This window comes from Drosophila guanche, unplaced genomic scaffold, assembly GCF_900245975.1.
Source record: "Drosophila guanche unplaced genomic scaffold, DGUA_6, whole genome shotgun sequence".
In the NCBI taxonomy this organism is placed as follows: domain Eukaryota; kingdom Metazoa; phylum Arthropoda; class Insecta; order Diptera; family Drosophilidae; genus Drosophila; species Drosophila guanche.
Genome location: NW_022995750.1, coordinates 2892787 through 2913715, shown reverse-complemented (window position 1 = coordinate 2913715; position 20929 = coordinate 2892787). Strand labels below are relative to the sequence as shown.

General features: G+C 37.0%; 1 protein-coding gene across 12 annotated transcripts in view; it reads right to left on the bottom strand.

The window, feature by feature from the left end:
- Nucleotides 1-328: 328 nt before the first annotated feature.
- Nucleotides 329-20929, bottom strand: part of LOC117586613 (serine/arginine repetitive matrix protein 1) — a 30033-nt gene continuing 9432 nt past the window's right edge. For 2 of the 12 annotated variants that reach the window (XM_034276806.1, XM_034276807.1), the window contains exons 3-16: nucleotides 15082-15190; nucleotides 14850-14980; nucleotides 13377-13493; nucleotides 11885-12200; nucleotides 9636-9696; nucleotides 9101-9365; nucleotides 8911-9029; nucleotides 8662-8843; nucleotides 8432-8605; nucleotides 6932-7081; nucleotides 5150-5794; nucleotides 3188-3412; nucleotides 3016-3129; nucleotides 1916-2515 (exon numbers count right to left, since the gene is read on the bottom strand). In XM_034276806.1, coding sequence (XP_034132697.1) covers nucleotides 2262-2515; nucleotides 3016-3129; nucleotides 3188-3412; nucleotides 5150-5794; nucleotides 6932-7081; nucleotides 8432-8605; nucleotides 8662-8843; nucleotides 8911-9029; nucleotides 9101-9365; nucleotides 9636-9696; nucleotides 11885-12200; nucleotides 13377-13493; nucleotides 14850-14980; nucleotides 15082-15190 — 2862 coding nt within the window. In that variant the 3' untranslated portion in view covers nucleotides 1916-2261. Of the gene's footprint in view, nucleotides 590-1915; nucleotides 2516-2944; nucleotides 3130-3187; nucleotides 3413-5149; nucleotides 5795-6931; nucleotides 7082-8431; nucleotides 8606-8661; nucleotides 8844-8910; nucleotides 9030-9100; nucleotides 9366-9635; nucleotides 9697-11884; nucleotides 12201-13376; nucleotides 13494-14849; nucleotides 14981-15081; nucleotides 15191-20929 lie in introns of those variants that run through there. The other 10 variants (XM_034276808.1, XM_034276809.1, XM_034276812.1 and 7 more) reach the window with 9 other exon arrangements.

Below are 20929 nucleotides of genomic sequence, written 5' to 3'. Positions count from 1 at the left end.
CTGGAACCATCAATCCTCCATTATTTTAGATTTTCCGCCTTTAAAATACCATTTTGTAAAACCTTTATATGCATTTTTCATTTATTTGATTCATACAGTTTTTATAATCATTTTTACCATCACTTCTTTTTCTTTTGTTTTTCTTTTATTATATATGTTTTCTGTTATATGATTCTGTTTTTTCTTCGCCCAAGTACATATGTATATAATTATATTATATGTGTTATTTAGCATTTCTATCAAGGCTATTTGGTGTGCCTTTCTTTTATGACAATTTCAGGAAAAAATCATCAATCTGTTTTGCATTTTGTATTAATTTTTCATAATGGGTTTTTTTTAATTTTTTTAATGTAAAACTTGTGGCGCATTGAGGCGTGAAATTCAAATTTAGTTCTCATTCAGGAATATCTCAAACGGAAATATATTTTTAATTGTGAGCCTCATATAAGTAGTTCTAAAAATGTATATTGGTTTTTGAAGAAGCCTTTTTTGTGGTGCGCCTTTGGTTTCGATTTTGTAGGAGTTATATTTTGTTGAAGTTTCAGTGTTTTTTTTTATTATTTCTCATTTTATTTCCTTGGTAAACAAGCTAGAGTATATATCAAGTTTTGTTCTTAAGTAGATTCATATTAAAGTTGCCTAAAATTTGTTAAGTACGATAGTTTAAAACTAAATGAGTGTCAAGTGTTTTCTACTTGTTTTTCTTTATATCCAACTGTAACTGGAAATATTATTCAGTTTTAGTGTGTGCATGTTCCTGTCTTTTATTTTTTGGGTTCTGTTGGATTTTTTTAGAAAATGTCAGAGCATGTCATTAGATTTCTTAATCTTTTGTCTCTAACTAATGCATTTTGGAGTGACTCAAATCGAATGAGAATTAATAAACAATTTTTTCGTGGGTGTGTGGGGGCACTTGTAATATTTTGTAACTATTCATAGGGGTTCTGTAATCAACTCATCATTTCCAGCTAACAAACAGGTCCATTCATGAAAAACATATACAAAATATTCAACTGTTTAATAAATACCATTGAACTGTCTTTCTCAACTTCCGTCTTCTTCTAGTTTTTTGTGATTTTAATTTATTATTAGTATATGCTTTGTTTTAAAAAATATATAGACAAGCAACAATTAAGCTCAATACTGAAGTTAATCACACAACTTATGGGTAATGAAATTTTAACTTCAGCTTACAAAGGTATACCTTTTGTTTTTTCTTTGTTTTTTTGTTTTTCTTTTAGATGTATAACATTTAAGCATTTCCAGTTTATAGCAGCAGATACACATGAGGAAACGAAATCTAACAAAATTCCCATACATCAAACATAATTTCTCAAAGCTATTGCCCTTTGGGAAGCATTTGTTTTCAATAAATTAGCGCTAAACTTTTAATCAAAATCGGAATGAATTTGATAAGGTTTCTCCGTCCTTCATATTTGTCGACTATTAAGACATACATATAGTTATAGTTATATAAGAAATGTACGTATGTCTTAAAGTAGTTTCACAGCTTTCCAAAGCATTGTCCCTCATCTCATCCTTAATTTTTCATTGTTTGTCGTAGTATTTTGGTATGTTTCTGTGTGAGTGTTTTCTTTATTTTTCAAATCATCATTTGCCATTTATTTTCTGTTTTCTTTTAGCCAAAAATGTATCTTAAATTATTGTTAAGTTTTCTTAAGTTTTCTTTTTTTCCCTTTTGTAATTCATGTGCAAAATCTATTATTAACTTTTTATTTTGGTTTTTGAAGGATCAGCGTGGATCACCTTTTATGCATTACCCAAATATATGGCTTGGTTTTTGCTCGATTAATGAAAGTTAAAAAAATGTGAGATATATTTTGTATTCCTGCTTGAATATGGCCTCACTTTTTGGACGGGTCTTTGCGGTGATGTTTGTCCCATTTAATATATAATTGTATGATTTCATGATGTTTTCAAAATATTGCAAAGTTCTCTTGGTTTTGTCAATGGAAAACAACAGTATGATGTTTTTTTTTTTTGTGTTGTGGGAAAAGGCAGTGAAAGTGTTTTGTGGAAATTATTTTAATAGGTTTTCATGCATTTTCATGAAATTGCTATGAAATCAAAAGTTCAAGCATAGTCAAAGTGGGGTTTTGCATAGCTTTTGGGTATTCAAGAGAGTATTATTCATATATGTTTAGGTATTGCATAATGTCATTTTTGGTTGTAGGCTGTTTTACGTATTATAATTGCTTGCACTTTCATGCTTTTCCTGCGAGCGCCTGCTCGTCTGTCGCCTACACACTTTCCTCCTTGCTGGCGCTGCTGCCCCAGAATCGATCGAAACGGTCGCGCGCCTTCTCCAGGACCTCGGCAGCTGTGGTTCGAGCCGTCGAAGCAGTGCCCGTTGACGAGGACGATGACATGACCTGATCCTGCGGTAGATCCACAGTCTGTTGCTGGCGCACAGCCCCACCTGGGGCTACATGGGGCGTTAGGGTCTTGCCATAGACAGCGCCTCCACTGGTCGTAGGACTGGACGACTTCCAGGCTTTGAGGATGGCAGTGGTTTGAGAGGTTTGGATAGGGGAGGGGAGATAGTTTTGGAAATAGTGTTTATGTTACGCAAGGATCTACGTTTATTTTTCGATACGCTATGTGATTGGCTTGCACTTTTTGGGGTTTTGTTTAGGGGTTTACAGAAAGGCGGAACTTTGCATTATATTTACGCTTATTGAGATATTTTGGCTTGATTTTTGCAGGTGTTTTTTTGTTTTGTTTTTGAAGAAGTTAAACGTTTGGCTAACGATGATTTCGATTTTGGTATTTGGATGATGGTTGTGTGAGTAGCGATACATACATATACATATACAGATACATATATAAATACGAGTTGATATATAAATATTTGTAAAAGCGATTCGACTTGGTTTGGTTTTTATGATATTTTTTGTTGGTTGACTTCGTTATTTTTTTTTTGTTTTTGCTGATACTTTTGTTATGGAAGTTTTTTTTGCGTTTTTTATTATTGAAGCGTGCTTAATGGCTTACCGTCCATTTTAGCCTGTTCGGTTAGTTGTGGCGGTGCCGATTGTGGTGGCGGTGGTGGTTTCTCCACCGGAGTAGAGGCTTTTATCTCGCTCTGAGGTCGGCTATAGCTCTCCCCTGAAAACAGGCAACGATTTCAAAAGATTTTCCACCAAAAAATCCTTGTATACTCTACCGTCTTTAACGTTCTGGGTAACCGTGAACGTCTTGCCCGTATCCAAGGGCACGGTCCAGTTCACTGGATCGGGTGAACGCATTATAATCTGCTCCGGGGACTTTACCCTAGTGGGTTCTGGTGGTGACTTCACCAATGGCTCCTCGGGCACCTCGGGCACCACAGGCGGCTGTGGACTGCAGCTGGAAATGGAAATTGCAGTCTCACGACCATCCTCGCCATCGTCTGTTGGTTTTTGCAAAATATCCAGAGAGATATGTTAATTTTGGTTATGAATTCATTTTTGGAACGAGTGAAACTATGAAAATAACTTGATTATAGGCGCATTTGTTTATGTTTGAGTTATTTCTTTATATCGTATATGCTGCTGCAGCTGTTGAACTGTTCTTTTGTCATTCTTTTTTTTTCTTTTTTGTTAAGCAAAATTTGTGATTGAGTTTTTACTGGTTAGTAGTTGTAACAGAAAGTCGAAAATGAACATCATAGATCAAACGAAAAATTTTAAGGGAACTTAGGAGAACTTAGGTATATTAAGCCAGAAGCTTAAAAGGCAACAAAATTGTTAGTATAAATTAATAAACAAATAATAGAACTCTCTTGTTTTTTTTTTTTAGAGTTTTATTAAGCGCACAACATGAAAGAACGGCATGCCACAAATACACAAACAGACACGCAACATTGAAAAGCGTGAAAGTTCTTTAAAATGCAGGGAAATTAGGACGGGAAATAAAGTATACAGTTTTCTTATGGCTGTTGTTTGCTGATTGAAAAATGTAAGTGGCGGCAGAGACGACAGGCAACAACGAAGATATCGACGACAGCTTGGGAAATGATTTACCTCATATAAATAGTAACCATCTATCATATTTGAAACAAACCTTTGAATTTAACCCTTTTTTTAGACTCATTTAAACTCTGTAATTTTTCTGGAATATTGATAAAATCTAGGATCTATAAAGATGGATTTAATGTTATAATGAAAATATTGTTTATCTATGAGAGAATGTAATTCCACTGCTAGGACAATTCAATGTAATTTCTATTAAATTTTCTTGTAGCAGAACATTATCTAAATTCTTCTAGTGAATGTGTCTAGTATTGTGTTTAAGTGTTTCACTGTAGAATTATGGTACTCAAAATCAAATTAGTGTCAGGAATCTCTAGACAAGTATAATCACTACTTTATAAGTACATACGAGTATCAATAAAAAATAAAGTAAAGTAAAGTACACAGAAAAGTACGCATAGAACAGAGAACTATAGCCATATAGAGAACACAATGGAAGACTACAAATGATGAGACGCATAGTAATATATATGAAACGATCTTAATACAATATATACATGGACACACGGCTGGAATACACAACATTTACAAACATTGATGACAACAACAACTAACATTTATTAACAATGCATTTTGCTCTTTGGTTTAACCACAATTGTTTGCAATATAAGAATTTTGGGAATATTACTGAAATTTTCCTTGACTTTCATTTTGGATGGTGATTTTTTTGGGTGTATTAAAAAGAATTTCTTTGGGCCAATGGAATAACGAGGATACAATACATTTTTCAACAAAATTCTATACTACAAAATGTTTGCTACATAATTTCTAATGCCAATCTAAGACACACACATGATTCCACATGGCTCGAGAGTTCAGAACATAAAACATTTTTCGGGGGGTTGTATCTAATTGTGGAGCCCATTCTGATGCCAATTTGTTAAATGATAATATGGTGTACAAACAGTTTTGGCCAAGGTGTAAAATGCTCAATTATTAATAGCTTGGTTTTTAAGATATTTTTTTTCTTTTTTTGTTTAGTTTTACAAAAGTTGCAACACAAACATTTCGCGCATCAGATGTAATTTTACAGCATTATTTTTTGTTTATTTTTTTTTTGGGATTTTTATTTGAAGAGATTTCAAGATTCAAGTTTTCGGTGAAACTTTACTCACTTTCAGCCAATTTTCTATCCTGACCTTGTACCGTAAGCCGTTTGATGTTGATGGTTGCAGGCCGGATGGGATTTTGAGACGAGGATGTTGCTGATTGAGGAGATGCTGATTGAGCTGTTGATTGAACTATTGGTTGAGATGTGCCTGCTGTAGCTGTGGCTGCTGCTACAGTTGTTGATGTTGCCTCTTGTGTTTTGTCTGATGTTGTAGCAATCTTTTGTTGCTGCTGCTGCTGTAGTTGCTGTTGCTTTTGTTTGTTCTGTTGATTTTTGACACTATTCATCTGACTACCGCTACCAGCACCAACAGTACTACCAAAACCAATGCAACTAATATTCGATCTATCTTTGTCTGTCTTACGCATTTGCTGTTGCTGCTCTTTCTGTTGCTGCTGCTGCTGTTGTCCCGGTGTTGCAGATGATTTCTGAATTTTGTTGGATCTGCTGGGTCCATGGGCTGTCTTGGCTTGTGATGTTCGTGATTGACTGGCATGAGGCTGATTAGCATTTAAAGTTGATTTTGTTGCAGATGCTGCTCGGGTTGCTGTTGCTTTTGCAGTTGCTGGCGGCGCAGAGGCTACTCTACCATTAGGCGGTGGCAGGGAACTACTTTTAATGCGGGATTGGAATGTTGTGGATAGGGTGGCTATAAAAACGTAAGCAAGTTTTCGGTTTTTTGTTTTGGATATTTTTCGTAGTTGTTGAATATTTTTTGTATATCATTTTCAAACCGAGAACAAAACGCACATGAAAAAAGTATATTGTTAAATTTATTTTTCATTAGAAAAGTTGTACTTTTTTTGGTAGATGGCGAATCAAGAATGCAATCAAAGCAAAGACTAAAGAAATTACCAGAAAATCAAAGTTTCAAATAAAGGAAAATCTTTAAAAGTTAAACGAAAATTAAATGCTGTTAGTGAGGACACGTTTGAACTTAGTTTTTGATTAATAATTTCTAATTGTTAGTAGTACTTAAATAGGAACATCTATTGGAACGCTGGGGCTTCATTGCTGGCTGAGAATATTTTGTAGATGCTGTGCCCCTTTTTATGTATATTTATATTAATATTATTAACAGAGGTTACACAATATCTAGGGCTGGTTTAAAAGCCAACAAAGTCACACTCTTAAGGCTAGTTTTAGCTTGGGGAAAACGTAATAAAAATGAAAAAACAAAGACAACAACACTCAATTGGAATTTTTAGTATTACTTTAAATTACTTACAGTTAAGTTTAATTGTTTTATTGTTTTAGTTCAGTTAGTTAGTTTTGTTAGTAGTTTTGTTCACTTCAACATGCTAAAAACTATAGATTGTTATTTTAATGTTACTCGAAAGACCAATCAAACGCTTCATTACATAGAGAACAATGAAACAGAACTCACGTAGGGAAAACAAAACGAATATGAAACCATGAAAAACTGCATGACCAAAGACTAAAACTAACAGAAATTTTTTAATAAATTACTGGAAAATGAGTCTCTAATTATGTTAGTTATTAGTTTTGTTAGACACTTATCTAGATTTTCGATTGATTTTTAGAGGAGTTTAGGTGTGTTCCAAAAAACTTACTAAAACTAGTAACAGACCTTGCAAATCAAAATTAAATGAATGCAAAAACCAACGAAAGAAACATAGAATCAACACATGACTTTATGCAAACTAGGTCTAAAGTAAGTTCCAAACTGAAAATAAAGGCATTGAAGGCCTCGTTACGTCGTTTTTTAGGGGGGAAATAGGGAATGTCGGTCTCGGTAGTGCTGCTCTATTTTTGGACTACTTACATGGGCGTGTCTTACGCTCGCTTCCGGCCGCTGTCGTAGCTGAAGTTGGTGTCTTTTTGCGGCTCGCCGGAGGGGCCTGTGAGGCCGACCGTATCTGGCGCTTCGGGGATTCATTCTCAGCAACGCCCGGACCCACTGATTGGGACCGCGCTGCACATACAGCACACACATTCCCAACATGGCAACACCGAACAGATGAGGATGGTTTCGTTTTTGATTTTTTGTTGTTTTTTTTTTAATTTCATTTCGTTAATTTTTGTTGTATTTTTGAACGATTTTTGTTGTATGGTTGGTGGTGGTGGCGGTTTGATTGATGATAAAAGTACGGTTTGGTATGTTTTAATTTCAAAAATTCTCAATTTTTAGTAGAATTTCTTATTGTTAATGTTGCCTTTTTCTCTACTGATGAAGTTTTGTGGTGGTGTGAATTATTGTACAAGATAATGTGGTGTTATTGAATTGTACTACAAATAAATAGTTATTTGATGGTTCAATCTGGCAGAAAGTCAAATGTCTAGTGCGTATTAAAGTTCTAAAACGAATTCTGGCGACCTGTGTTATATTCTTTTAATATCTTTTAACTTCATATTCAAAATATTCATTCAAATTATTTCAAAAATAAAGCCACCATGTATATATATATATATATATATGCCTTAGCTAAGCCTAACAGTCTTAGTCTCATTATAGAAATCATTATGCACAGTTTAATAAACAGAATATATCAGTTTAGCTGACTAGCTAAAATTTCAATTAATTCCTGTTAAGTATCTGAGTCATAATTGAAAATTTTTAACACAGCTCACATTTAAATTAAATAAAACAGCTTATTGTTCCGCTATCTTCAGATATCTTGTTACCAAAAACAACAATAAAGCAATATATACAAAATATACAAGCGATATGAACATGTGGCCACATATCGATCGAAGTAGCCTTAACTTAAAATTAAAAAACATAGGAAAAACTCCATCACTTAAAATGTTCTCTACAAAAATGTCTCTTAAATGTATAACATCATTGGAAAGTATTTTCTCAGAACACAAGATCTCAAAGTAAATGGAAATATAAATACTTAAAGGAAGGAAACTACATACAAGTTTTGTGCAAAAAATCTCATAGCCCAACAAGTAGTCTTCGGTGCACACTCGAAAAGGATGTGAAACAAATCGAATCCTTCGCAAAGAGTGGAATGGAAAATTTATATGCAAATCAAATGATTGAAGCATTTGAGCAAACTATGAAATGAGCAAAAACGGAAATCAGGATAAGGGGGCGTATACTTATTGTTTGGAGCGTGTGTACAATTGTTCTGTGACAGCTTCTATGTTGCTCATATGGATGTGTGTATTTTTTGTGTACTTGTGTCATTATGTTGCTTAGAAAGTAATTTTGTCTTTTTCAGCTATGGTTAATTTTTTTCGGTATTGGATGTGTATATAACTTCTTCTGAATTCGAGAGTATAAATGACGGCAGAGCAAATGAAGAGGGCTACTCACATTTCAGAACCTTTTTAGGACTGCCCTTTTGGGGACTGCCCTTCTGAGGTGATCCATGCCTGGAGAGAGCCGTCTTCTTGGGGCTACCTCTCTGCGATTCCGATTCCCTCTTGGTTATGGCTGGCATTAATTTCTCACGGGTCGGCGAAGGCAGCAAGGCGCCCTCTTCCACATCTGAAAAGATTCAAACATTAGTGGATTAAATATGAAAATCTATGGGATAGACCAACCCGGACCCGTGGTGCGTTCTAAATGATGGCGTATATTACTAAAACGCGCTGGCAGTGCTGAAATCTCATCTTTATTATCAACCAAATAGGCTTGACCAGGAACTCGGGGCTTAAGTGGTGTCTTCGGCAATGGTGCTGATTTCTTATTATTTTCCTGATCCTTCTCCTCCTTTGTAATGGGTCTTTGATGAGGGATTTCAAATGTATGTTCTTATTAGGTTCATTTTAAATTATATTATTAAGTATTACCTATGTACAGTCGAAGCTAAAGATAATGCTGAAAGTGAGCTGCGCCTTGAAACCTGATCCCATAGATCCTTTTGCTTCTTGTACAATTCCGGATCAATTTCCCTGCCCCAACCACGGCTCTACAAAGCAAAATGTTTGAAGAAAAATTAAAGGAATATATTGGGGAATTTATATTAATACTCCTTCCTACCTTATATTCCCCTGCCTTTTTGCGTAGCTCAACCATATCCTTGAACCACAAATCCAAATTCGGTTTAGAGTGCGGAGGATCGGTACCATTCATGACCACCACTTGGCCGGCATCGGCTGAATGTCCATGCTTATTGTCCACCTCATCCTTGAAAGCTGCATCGGCAAAACCAAAGTTCTCCTTTTTCGTAATAAAATGATTCAGACGCTCGTGATCGATGGCCTGCGAGAAAGGTCGTGACTTGCGCTCCACGATGGTCACTTGTCTGATAAAATCAAAAACAAAAGCAAAGGATCATTAGCTTAGAGAAAAAGAATGCAATCTTTAAGAAAAGAAGGGAACGACTGTGCATCTCGATGGCTGTTGACATGCAACACTTTGCAACATGCATGTGGATGAGTGGGAGATTGAGATGTGATGCTGCTGATTTCGGGTTTCGGGTCTACATGAAGAGGACATCATCGAATGAGAATAGCAGAAGTTCTGACTGTCGATTGGGTTTATCTAAAGTGAGGTTAAGCAAACGTGTACATACTTCTCGTGTGTTTTTCTATCATCCGTATCGCTAACCAACGGCTCCAACTCATGAAGAGTAGCTGAAAGCACATAGATATGAAATTTAATGCTGCAATCCACACACGATCGAAAGCTTTATACAGATTCATCCTGCATGTACATTAAGATAATCGAAAATATATATAAGTATATTTATAGGATAACTAAAGGTGGAAATAAAGGAGCTTTTGTAAATGTTAGTTTTTATTTTTTTCTTCATCTTCTTTTGCAATGTGTCTAAGTTTTTGGAACTCAATCGAACAAAGTATTAGGGTGATCATTTATTAATTGTACAGCAAATAAATGAGCCGGAAGCAGCGCCTTGGTGGGTTAGTGGTTTAGTGGTTCAGTGGTTTGGTGGGTGGCTTTTACTCTTCGGGTGTTTATTGGGAAATGCAAAAAGAAAAAAAACTAAAAATAAATGTCAAGTTTGTGTCTTTTGTTTGGGTTGGCATTGAAACAAAACAAATTAAAATTATATGTCGAAAATGACTTGGTTGAAGCGTGTTTGGCATGGGTTATCCTTCAATTTTGGGTTTGCTTTTTTTGTTTTTAGAATATAGAACGAAATTCAAACCAATTTTTTTTGTGTTACATTTAATGTATAAATTCGAGTTGAATGCACCTTATTAGTAATATTTTTTTAGTATCTGTAAGCACTACATCCAATTTTTTGTACACTATTTGAAGCTCGTTTCGCTGTAAGCTCAAGGCGTCGCAAGACCATAAGCAGAACATTTGTTGCATTTTGAAGCCAATAATATTCACTGAGATGCAGATGCACTTAAAGATTTAGCAGATATATAGAGTAGGGGGATAATGGTATTTCTGTTTCCGTTTCCGTTTCGCCTTACCTATGCGCTTGCACTGTAAATTTTATTTTTTTGAGAATATTCATGTTAAAGCCCCCTGCCAATTCCCTAACAGAATGAAATGTGTACAATGTGTATACGATATACATATGTATATGTCATGACTGACTGATGGATTGGATGGTTATTTGTTGTATGATACTCTAGTAATTCCGTTTCACACATGCAACGTAACTAAGGCCAACAACTCCTATTCCTCGAACTGAACTGAAAATACTTATAAAAGGTATCACACAACCTCTGCGGCCACAACATGCTCCGACTACACTTTCGCTAGTTCATCAATTGATCCATTCATCACGTTTAAATTGCATTGACATCCATTGACATTCATAAGTCATTATAGTTGAAGCACGTACTCGTATTCGAGTTCATTTGGGTTCTCATTCAAGGCAATTTAACGCTTAGCATGAATAGAAAATTTATGTGTGTGTTTTTTTTTTTTTTTTTTTTTTGGTTTCGTTAGCACTAATATAAATTAAATTTAGTTCAACACTTACGTCAGCTTTTGGCTAAAAAGATATTCTTGAATGTGTTTTTAACTTTGGTTTATATGTATGTTTAGTTTTCGGTTTTTCTCTTTTTCTTTGTTAAGGAATTTAGCATAATTTCGTTCTATATGAAATAGATTTGAAAGACAGTAAAAGTATTTTGCTAACTGCTTGAAATGAAAAGTAAACATTAGTCCATAAAAGCGTTCAACAAAATATTGGCTTGTATATACAGAAATCATAAAAAAAAAAAATATCAATAAGTTATACTAGGAATAATACGAGTCTCTATCTTAAGGCTGAGAGCACTGTATACATATATATGTATATATATATATAAAGAGATATATATATGATAAAGCATAAATTTACGACGTGTACATAAAAAACTTGATTTGATTCGCATTTTTTCAATAAATTGTATTTTTTGTGGCAGTGCTGAGAGGTAGAGAAAAGTTTTAGCTACATTTACCAACACTATTCAACAAAGATTTCTATTCGATTTTTTGTTTGTTTTTTGATCAATGCTGCTGCCACTGCACAAAATTTTCAGTTCAAAATCATCTTGAAAAATAAACATTTTCGTTTTCCACACACATAAAGGTTAGTAACAAAAGTTAGTTTTGTTTCGTGAATTAGTTGGTTACGTAAAGAAAATGACTAGAAATCAAATGGAAATTCATTTTAGTAGTACGCTCATTCTTTTTTTTTCTTTGATTGTTTTTAGTATTACAAGTAGAGTATTATTTGAAAGAAACTATGCGCTAATAGAAAATGTAATCTTTATCAGATTAATTTTTTTTTTTTTTTTTTTTGGTATTTAATATTTTAAATAAATGCTTAGCGACGACAATTTGTTGTCGCACCTTCTTTCTGATTTGTTGTACGTTTTTTATGCACCGTTGGTAGACCTGCACCCATCACTGAATGATGGGTTTGACTGTGGCCGTGTGTCTGGGTCTGGTTTAGACTCTGATTCTGGCTCTGAGTGTGACTGTGGCTCTGACTGGATCGCAGGGCGCCCAATGAGATACTCTTTCGAGGGTAATCGCCGGCCGCGGCCTTAGACGTCGCCTCGCCGCCGCCCTTAATCCGCCGGACATTCGGCCAAACGAATTGCAGGCGGTACTCTGTGCTCAGTTTTGAGATGGTCTTTCGAAATAGGCCATTTGACTCACCCGCCTGCGAAATATAAGAGCAGAAATAACACATAACGCAAAAGGGGTTGACAAATTAAAGGAGAGACAAGAAAGAGAAAAGAAAGAGCATTGCATTTTCGCATTGAGTGTGAGAATCAGTAATATAAATATTATAGTTTACGTAAATATTTTCATTATTATATAGACGATGATCAGAGCACACATGTAACATAGAGAATATGGAGACGAGACCGTGTGTTAGTCATGGGATAGTCATGGAGAAATGGAAAACGAGAACGAGAAAGAGAAAGAGAAGAAATACACACAATACAAGTATAAATTGTAAATTTTGAATATTTATCACTAATTGATTGTTTAATATTCGGTAAAAAATTATTGATTAATGTGGATATATTTACGTTTATATCAAAATAAAAATTACAATATATTCACACCCTCCAATCAATTTTTAGATTCAGATATCGACATGCACTACACAAATCAGATACAGAACTTCCACAAAGCGATACAAGTATTGAAAAGATATCAAGTATGCACAAATAGGAAGTGCCTGAATGGTTGCAACAAAAAATAAATCGATACACAACTTATGCAAATGTTGAAGAGTTTTACAGATTAAAATTGTACATTCAGGTCGAGTACATGGCTGACTAACTGACAGACGGACTTACTGTCTGACAACTCAATGGCACATCTACACACTGAATGAAAGTACATAAAAATGTTACCCATTGCAGCAAATGGCGAGACGAGTTACAGAATGTTCAACAACATGTTCAGCACATGGAAAATGGCCAATAAAAGGGCCCAGAAAAGTTATAGACAGATATTCAGGCTGATAGACAGGACAGGCGACAGGACTAATAGAAATTGTTGCAGTCCCAGTCGCAGGTCCCGTTTCAATGGTCCGAAGCGCATCCCTCACTGATCGGAAATAAAATACAGTTTTTTCTCGCTTTTTCAAATGTTTTTTTTGTGAGGGTTCTTTATGTGGCGCCACGAAAGAAGTGGCACACAAAGTGATGGGCATTGTCCCAGCAGATGTATTTCCGATAGAAGTCTTCTTCTAATGAGATTCAAAAATGATGTCTGCAAACTGATACCGACATGCATCTCATTCAAAACTCAACCCAAGTATAACTAACAGTCAGATATTCTGATAATGGATGGGAATCCAATCCATTTGACAATTGTGTACCTGTTTTCTTGTGGCTCCATCGATCTCCGTTGCAGCGGGATAGGCACGTCCATTGGGCACAACGGGTGGTCCCTCCGATTTGCTGCGACGCGAAGGTGTCGCGCCCCGCTCCTCCGACTGCAAAAACACATACAACGTACACACACACATAAATATATATGTATATAAACTATATAGTACGATGTATAGTTAATTAGTTGGTCATTAATATTACGAATGCGCCCTGTTGACGTGCGTCATCAGGTGAAACTCAATTAATTATGTATTGTCAGGGTGTGCATGACAAAAGCACACAGACCATATGCTTGGCTACAGCTATTTCGAATGTCCTTGCAGCATGTGCCTCTCGCTGTTTGCCTCATTATTAATTAGTCTACAGAGAAGCAGGAAAGGACTCCCTCCACCACATCTTATATGAGATTTTTTGTACCGTTTTTGTGTGTGTAGGTGTGTGTGCTTTTTATGGCACTTTTGCGAGCACCACACCACGACTTAAACGAATTAACCCTAATGCTAATCCTGGCGTAAAGGCAACCCCCATTCAAATGCAAAAACAAATGCCAGTATACGGAACTCCAACATTAAAAAAACAAACGTATGACTAGAGAATGCTCTTTAATAGCTAATTAAAATGAAAATGAACAAAATATCACGGATAATTGAATTGAATTGCGTTTCACAAGTGTTTTTTAATGACGGCACATCAAATGGTATTGCGAACCAACCAGCTTATAGAGTATAACAAATAAACTACTCTGTATTGGTCTTTTTCATGCACTTTTCTATTTCGCTCATGGACCTCTTCAAATGTCAAAAGAGCATTAAGTGTGTATGTGGGCCATAAAATGAAAATACCATTATACACCCGTATGTACATATGTGGCAGTCCTTCTCTTAGAATTTTGTTCTAACTCGTTCATGGGCACAGCGAAATGCACAATATTTTTTGCATTTTATGTGCAGACATCCTGAGCTTCGTCTACGGGTATTCCCATTAGGATTTGAATTTAAAAGAATATTACGTGATTGCATTAGGAAAATTAAGCGTGAGGAAATATCTGGGATCCCATAAGGTTAGGTTGTTAATACTAATAAAGAGAATTGTGACAATATAACTGGAGCTGGAACTGGAATAATAAATGGAAAAAGTTGAATATTTGGCTTTCTCCTCTATCTTATGCCTGGAAATACCTTCGATTTTCTTCTTCCGTATTGACAACCTTATTTTATTCGAATTTCTCCACATAATAAATATGAACGATTCCCAAAGATTTTCCCTGCCAATCCACTCCTCATACATAATCTCTGCCTGGATTGCAAGCCCAACGAGTCATCCTCTGTCTCTTAGTGTGCCTCTCTGAGTATAAATATATCTTGCACCTGGCGCATTTTCCGTATGAAAAAGGTCATGGCAAGGTGAAGTGGAGGCTCTGCGAGTCGAGTGAAATATGGATTAAGGGATGAGACACTTACCCTCGCCAGACGATGTGCACTGGGATCTCGTCGTGCATCTGTATATTCCGAACCTATAATAAACTCGTGCGATTTATATGCTAATTCTGGACATTTTTTCCGACGCGGCATTGACGGCTCATTTGTCGGACCTGCAATGGCAGAAAAATCCAAGGAAAGCCAATAAGCAAGAGATCCATAAACAAGACTGTGTGACATGTGCTCCAAGAGAAATCTCTTTCAATATACACACCATCAAATTGACTTTGATTTGGGGCTGGCGCCCGTCGCACAACCTCTGGCCGCGAATTGCCCGTAAATTCATGCCAACGATAAGTGCTCCGATACTCCGAGTGGAGCTGCTGGAAAGAAAAGAAATGGATATACCAGATTAAATCAGGCCTTAAATGGTGTGTTTTATACACGTATTTTTATTAAAGAGTGTCCTTGCCAGTGACAATGGTCGATTTTAACATTTAAAAGCAGGATTTAAGCAATTTTTTTTGCTGCAGCGTCTATTACTAAAAACTAAACCCATTTTAATGTTCTTTTACTTTACATAATTTCAATCCCAGCGCTTTAATGACATCTGCGCAAAACTTACTATCTACATCCTGTCGACTGTTTCCTTCTCTTTATATCATTCATCACGATACCGCATACACCGCCATTAATGGAGGTTTCTCTATTCATACAAATAATTACAAGACCAGCACAGGCATGACAACCAAACAATGGAAACCAAAAGCCACACCACAGTCACATATGCCTGACATGGAAAAATTTTCATTTGCCGTGGTCAGAACCGAGAGAACCCCAAACCCTTCCGGCCAGAACCGAACCAATTGGCCAGTTAGTCAAACTGGTTTCGGGCGCTCGGCCAAACTGCGGTTTGTGTCGCATTTCAATGCAGCAAACAGTCCAAATGTCCTCCCACTTTCTATCCATTGCAACTGCAGCCATTTGATAATTGCGACAACTGCCAGTACAAAGGAAAATCCATATTAATAGCCAATTTTTCCACTAGCACCAACAACAATTACTGGTACATAGAGCCAATGTTTTTATGGCTACGCCAACCGCGTATCGATTCTTAGCCAAAGGACGTTAAGACACTTGCATGTTAGCTGTAAATTGGGTTGAAAACTCCACGGAAAGCCCTTCAAGGCAAGCGACTGTGAGACATTTTCAGGACATTCTAGTGAAGCAGTCAGGACAGCAGTCGATTTAATTATGCCTCCACTTGGAGTGGAGTTTCTTACCCTTTTAATTTCAAAGAAATGTATATCTACAGTGAGCTTAACTTTCGTTGTCTCCTTCGTCGTTTCCTGTTCCACTTTTTGTGTGTTTTGGGGAGCGCAAAATAATTGGCTCTCAACACGCAATGTCAAAAGCTAAAGTACATTACTCATTTACTATTTGGTTTCCTTTTTTCTCTCTAATTTTAATTTTTAAACAGATAGCAAAAGCTTAGCTAATTGGAAGCCATCAACAAAGGTCATGTTAGCTTTTAAATGTACCAAAAAAATCCTCACATTAAATGATTGATCATCTAAAGAGGTTGTCAAGGTTTTTATTGGTGTTGAATATTTATTTATTTTATTTTTTAAAGAGATTTCTAGCAATCATAGGATTTGTTGGCAATTCTGACTCAGTGAAAGATGTTTGCTTAAGTAAATATTGCATTCAAGTGTTTATTTTCTTAGTCGCACTTATTTCAAGTGCGGACTTCTTATCAAGGCTAGAGTATTAAATTGTATGATTAAAAGTCCCTTAATTCACGGCTTAAATAATAAATAATAACCCACCTCCTACGGCACCCAATTAACCATAACTTTAGACATTGTCGTTTTATTATGGAAACACTCACTCTCTCTCTCTCTCTCTATTAGAAACTTCCCATTAATTATTTCTTGTTCTTCAATCAATCACCTCTTGACCAATTAACCCAATTGCTGCCAAAACCTCTTCTTCCGTCTAGACGCAAACACTCCAGTTATCGACAAACGCTTCAACTCCCCATAGTAAAACCAAGTAATTAAAAACTTCATTACAAATCAATTCCTTGGGTAATAAATAAGGATTATTTGGAACGGGTTAAACCATCTTTAAAAGAGGGTGTTAGAGTGGCGCAACCACTCCTAATACCATATTCCTCCCGGCACGCACTTCATGCATAATTTAGTCGTTTGTCGTGTTCCGGTAGCTCACTTTAATCGAGCCTCGACTGAAGGAGTGCTACCATGCCGGTCTATGGAGAGGTCTATCAAGAGGTGAGGCCTACTATGAGGATCGTTTGTCATATGAATTGGCAGTTGATGTCAGGGGCGTCGCCATCGAGCATGATGCTAATGGCTTATACGCTATTCGATGGAGGTCTTTGGCTGAGGTATTGGATGGGTACTCGAGTGAGCCACGTGTCTGGCTCCCACACCTGGCTCACACACATTGTTAGGTACTATATTTATTGGCCATCCAATGTACTCGTATCTCTTCTGCAGCTTCAAGAATTTATTATGTGTATGGAGGGGTGTGACAGCAGAAGAAAAATAACATTATACATATATTTCGCACTCTGATTTATGTTTCGTGGTGGCACCAATTGATTGCGGTTGCACTCTGGCATAAATATTTAAATATGGTTTTACTTTTGGTAGGTCTATTAAAAATGTATGTGCCGGAAACTACATTTATGCCATTCGTTTAAATTGTGTGGGGAAAACATTTTACTTAACATTTTCCAACTTTTATGCTAGAAAAAGGAGACAATCCCACTGCAGGGAGACATTTAGCCGCAGACGCAGTCCGTAGTCGGTCTACGTGTCTGCTCAGTGATGTTGAAGTGCTGATAAGCCTGGTGGCATCTCAACTATCCCACAGAGAGTGCCAGACAGGCCAGAGAGACATGGAAATGAGCAGGGTTGACATATTTTAATTACAATTTTAAATTCTGAAGAGTTTAATATGATTTAAGAGCGGAAAAACTCTCAATCCAAGTGCATTTTTATAGGCGGTTGAAGCTTTTGCCACTTATACAGTACTTGCTTTTGCAAAATAACTATCGTATAATTAAATTAACAATTAATAAGAGTTTATGTAGTGTAGCTGATATAATGTCGACTTAAAATTGTTCAAACCCTAGATCAATGCACCAATTTGTCGTGTTTCCTATTATATAAATAGTCAACGATTCTGTTTACCTTCCCCCACAATCTTAAAGAATGCTTTTCTTGTGTATGACAAATTTATGGGATATGGTATGAAAATATGAGCATGAGTGCAATATTTTTCATAGCATACTTTCCAGCGTCAGTTTACACTGCACCATAATCCGTATAAGCCCCACACACGCACACTGAACACATATTTATAGCAGGCCCTATGTGTGTGTGTGTGTGTGGTTGTCTGTGAGTATTTGAAGAGTATTCGTGTGCGTGTTTAATCTACCCAAAGGGACCTTTCAAGTTTTATGCGGGCCAAAACAAGCAAAATGACACCTTAGAAGCATAGTTATTGCCTCCCAGATCCCCCAGATCCTTGTTTTGCGGTCATACATGGCGCACCGTCTGTGTGTGTGCTTGTGCTGGGGTTTGGTTTCTTTGAAGTAGAAACAAGCATTCCAGGGGAAGCAAAAGAAAATTTTGCAAACCAAAAGGTTTGTTTGAAGACTGTGTGGAAAGTTTGTTATATACATATATGTACGTTCCGGTAATATTCAATCCTTAAGCAGTGAGCACTGTTGCACTCTCACTTCTATCATGAAATTTAATATTGCCTCATTTAAAATGTTGCACTAAAGTTTTTCACAGCTATCAAATAGTAATTTCCCTTATCTTAAATGTATATTTTTCAACAAACTTCCATTGTTTGTGCAACTTTCGGTGCGGCCCTCGTTTAGTTGTTTGTAAAGTTTTTCATTTACATTTAGTTTACGATGCATTTTTGCCATTTGACACCATTTTGACTGGCAGAGACACCACCTGGTCTTAGTATCGTACGACTATCCGTGTGCGCTTTCTTTTATGGTTTCCACCTGGCAAACCCTCCATGGCATGGTGACCAGCTGTGTGGCTGACCGAACGAGCAGGTTGGATGTCTGCCACTGCCACTGCCCCACACACACACACACACTCTTTTATGTGGTGCGTGCCTTTGTGCCACTGTGGTTTAGTTTAGCTCGATTGCTCAACTAACCAGCGCCTTTGGGCCGGACCGGGTGGGGCTGGCTCTGGCTGGTACTTGTAGTTGGCTGCCAAGACTCGATGGATAGGCCTCACTTTATAGCCTCTGTGTCTCTGCTTGTTTGCATTTTGTCTGCAGCAGCAATTAATTCACTCAGGATTGGCCCCTGGCCCTAGGCAGAGGCATGCCACTGCTCCCGGCTTAAATTTAATTGCCTGACTCCTCCCTGTGTCTGCATGGAAATGAGACAGGCCCCAAAAAAGCACCAACACAGCCACCATGATGAGATTGACTTGCAACCGGGGCTCCAGAGCAGCATACAAATGGCCATTTGGAGGTCAGCGCTTAATGAGGTGGTCCCGGGTCGGATGTTGCGTTCATTAAATTAAAGAATGCTGCTTATTTGCATTTGCGACTCTCTCGCCCTCTCTCTGGCATTTTGCCTTCTTTTAGGTTTCTCTCTGAAATGGGAGCAGAACAACCTGCTGACAACATTTAATTAGTTGGAAATTAATTTATACCCATTGCGAGGTTTTTTAATAAACTTGTACACAGAAAATAGTGTACAAGATGTAATGGAAATGAGGAAAATGCATTTGCTTGAACTTTAAATGGAATATGGAAATGAGGGGAAATAAGTTTAGAAAGAGAGAGTTCAAAGAGTCTGTAGTACAAATCAGCAGTCTTGATATGCAATCATCGACTTTCCAAATATTCTTTACTAACAAACCCAGAATATGACTTTAACTTGATTAAAAACTCTCAAAATTCATCTCAACATAAACTAAAACTGATTGCAGTGGCAAAGACTTTACCAAATACTGGCACGTATTTCGTGCTCATCCTTTTATGCGGTTTTTTTTTGCCACAAAACTTTGGTTAAGGCCAATGGGCCACAGCTTTGCAACGAGTTGTGCAACAAAATTTAATGTCAACACACAATTAAGCTCCCGCCAGAAAAAAGCCCAAAAAAATTAAACAGCAACAAGGCGTTGAAAAGTTTCCATTAAATGCAATGCTCGGGGATATTTGCTTGCAGCTAAAAGTCGGAAAAACCACACAAACATATTAAAAAGGGGAAGGAGGGAAAACAGGGAGACAGACAGGAACCGGAACGACTGACGACTGCCATATGGGACGACAGCTGAAAAGTCATTTGTATGCAACCGCAAATCGGAGGACATTAAACTTTTAAGACGCTTTTATTTCACTTGTATCCTACCCTTCAATGGGTGCTCGGTCCTTCGACAGCTCTTCGACTGTGTGTCCTTTTCAATTCTAATCCTTAGAAATGTACCTTTCGACCGTATGGCTCTCGCTCCTGGCAGTGACTGTGGCTCTTGGCTTTGGCTTTGATTTGATGGCTTAGCGGTGACATGTCTGTCGATGTGGGAATGTGCTTGATTTATATGGCCGCACAGGCCATGGGGCTGCATCCCCGCCTGGACTTCATTTCATTTCACTCAGCTGCTGCGAAAATTCAGATAAATTCATGTGCTGCCAGGCATGTTCCTGCAACATACTCGTACCTTTTGTTCCACAGGCATAGAAGCTGGCCACAGTCTCTGGTACATGGAATATGAAATTGGAAAGTTGCAGAAGTTTCTTAAGTGCATTTTTGGGATTTCCATTTGATGTCTCAATTTCCATTCAGTTTCTCTTCTCAATCTAGCAGTTGAACTGCAACCTTTTTGTGGGAATTAAAATCCGTTTAAATTATCAAATTCCCATCCCTAGACAAAAACAAAACAAAAGGCAACTTTTCACACACACTTGAGCTGGAAAATTGCAGCACTTCCTGCAGCAATTTATGCTGGCGCAAACTTTTCACACCTCCCACCGCCGCAGACAGAAGAGAGTCTGGTTTTTCTCCTCTCCCCCATATTTGTGGGTCTCAACTTATGTGCATAGCAGTGCCG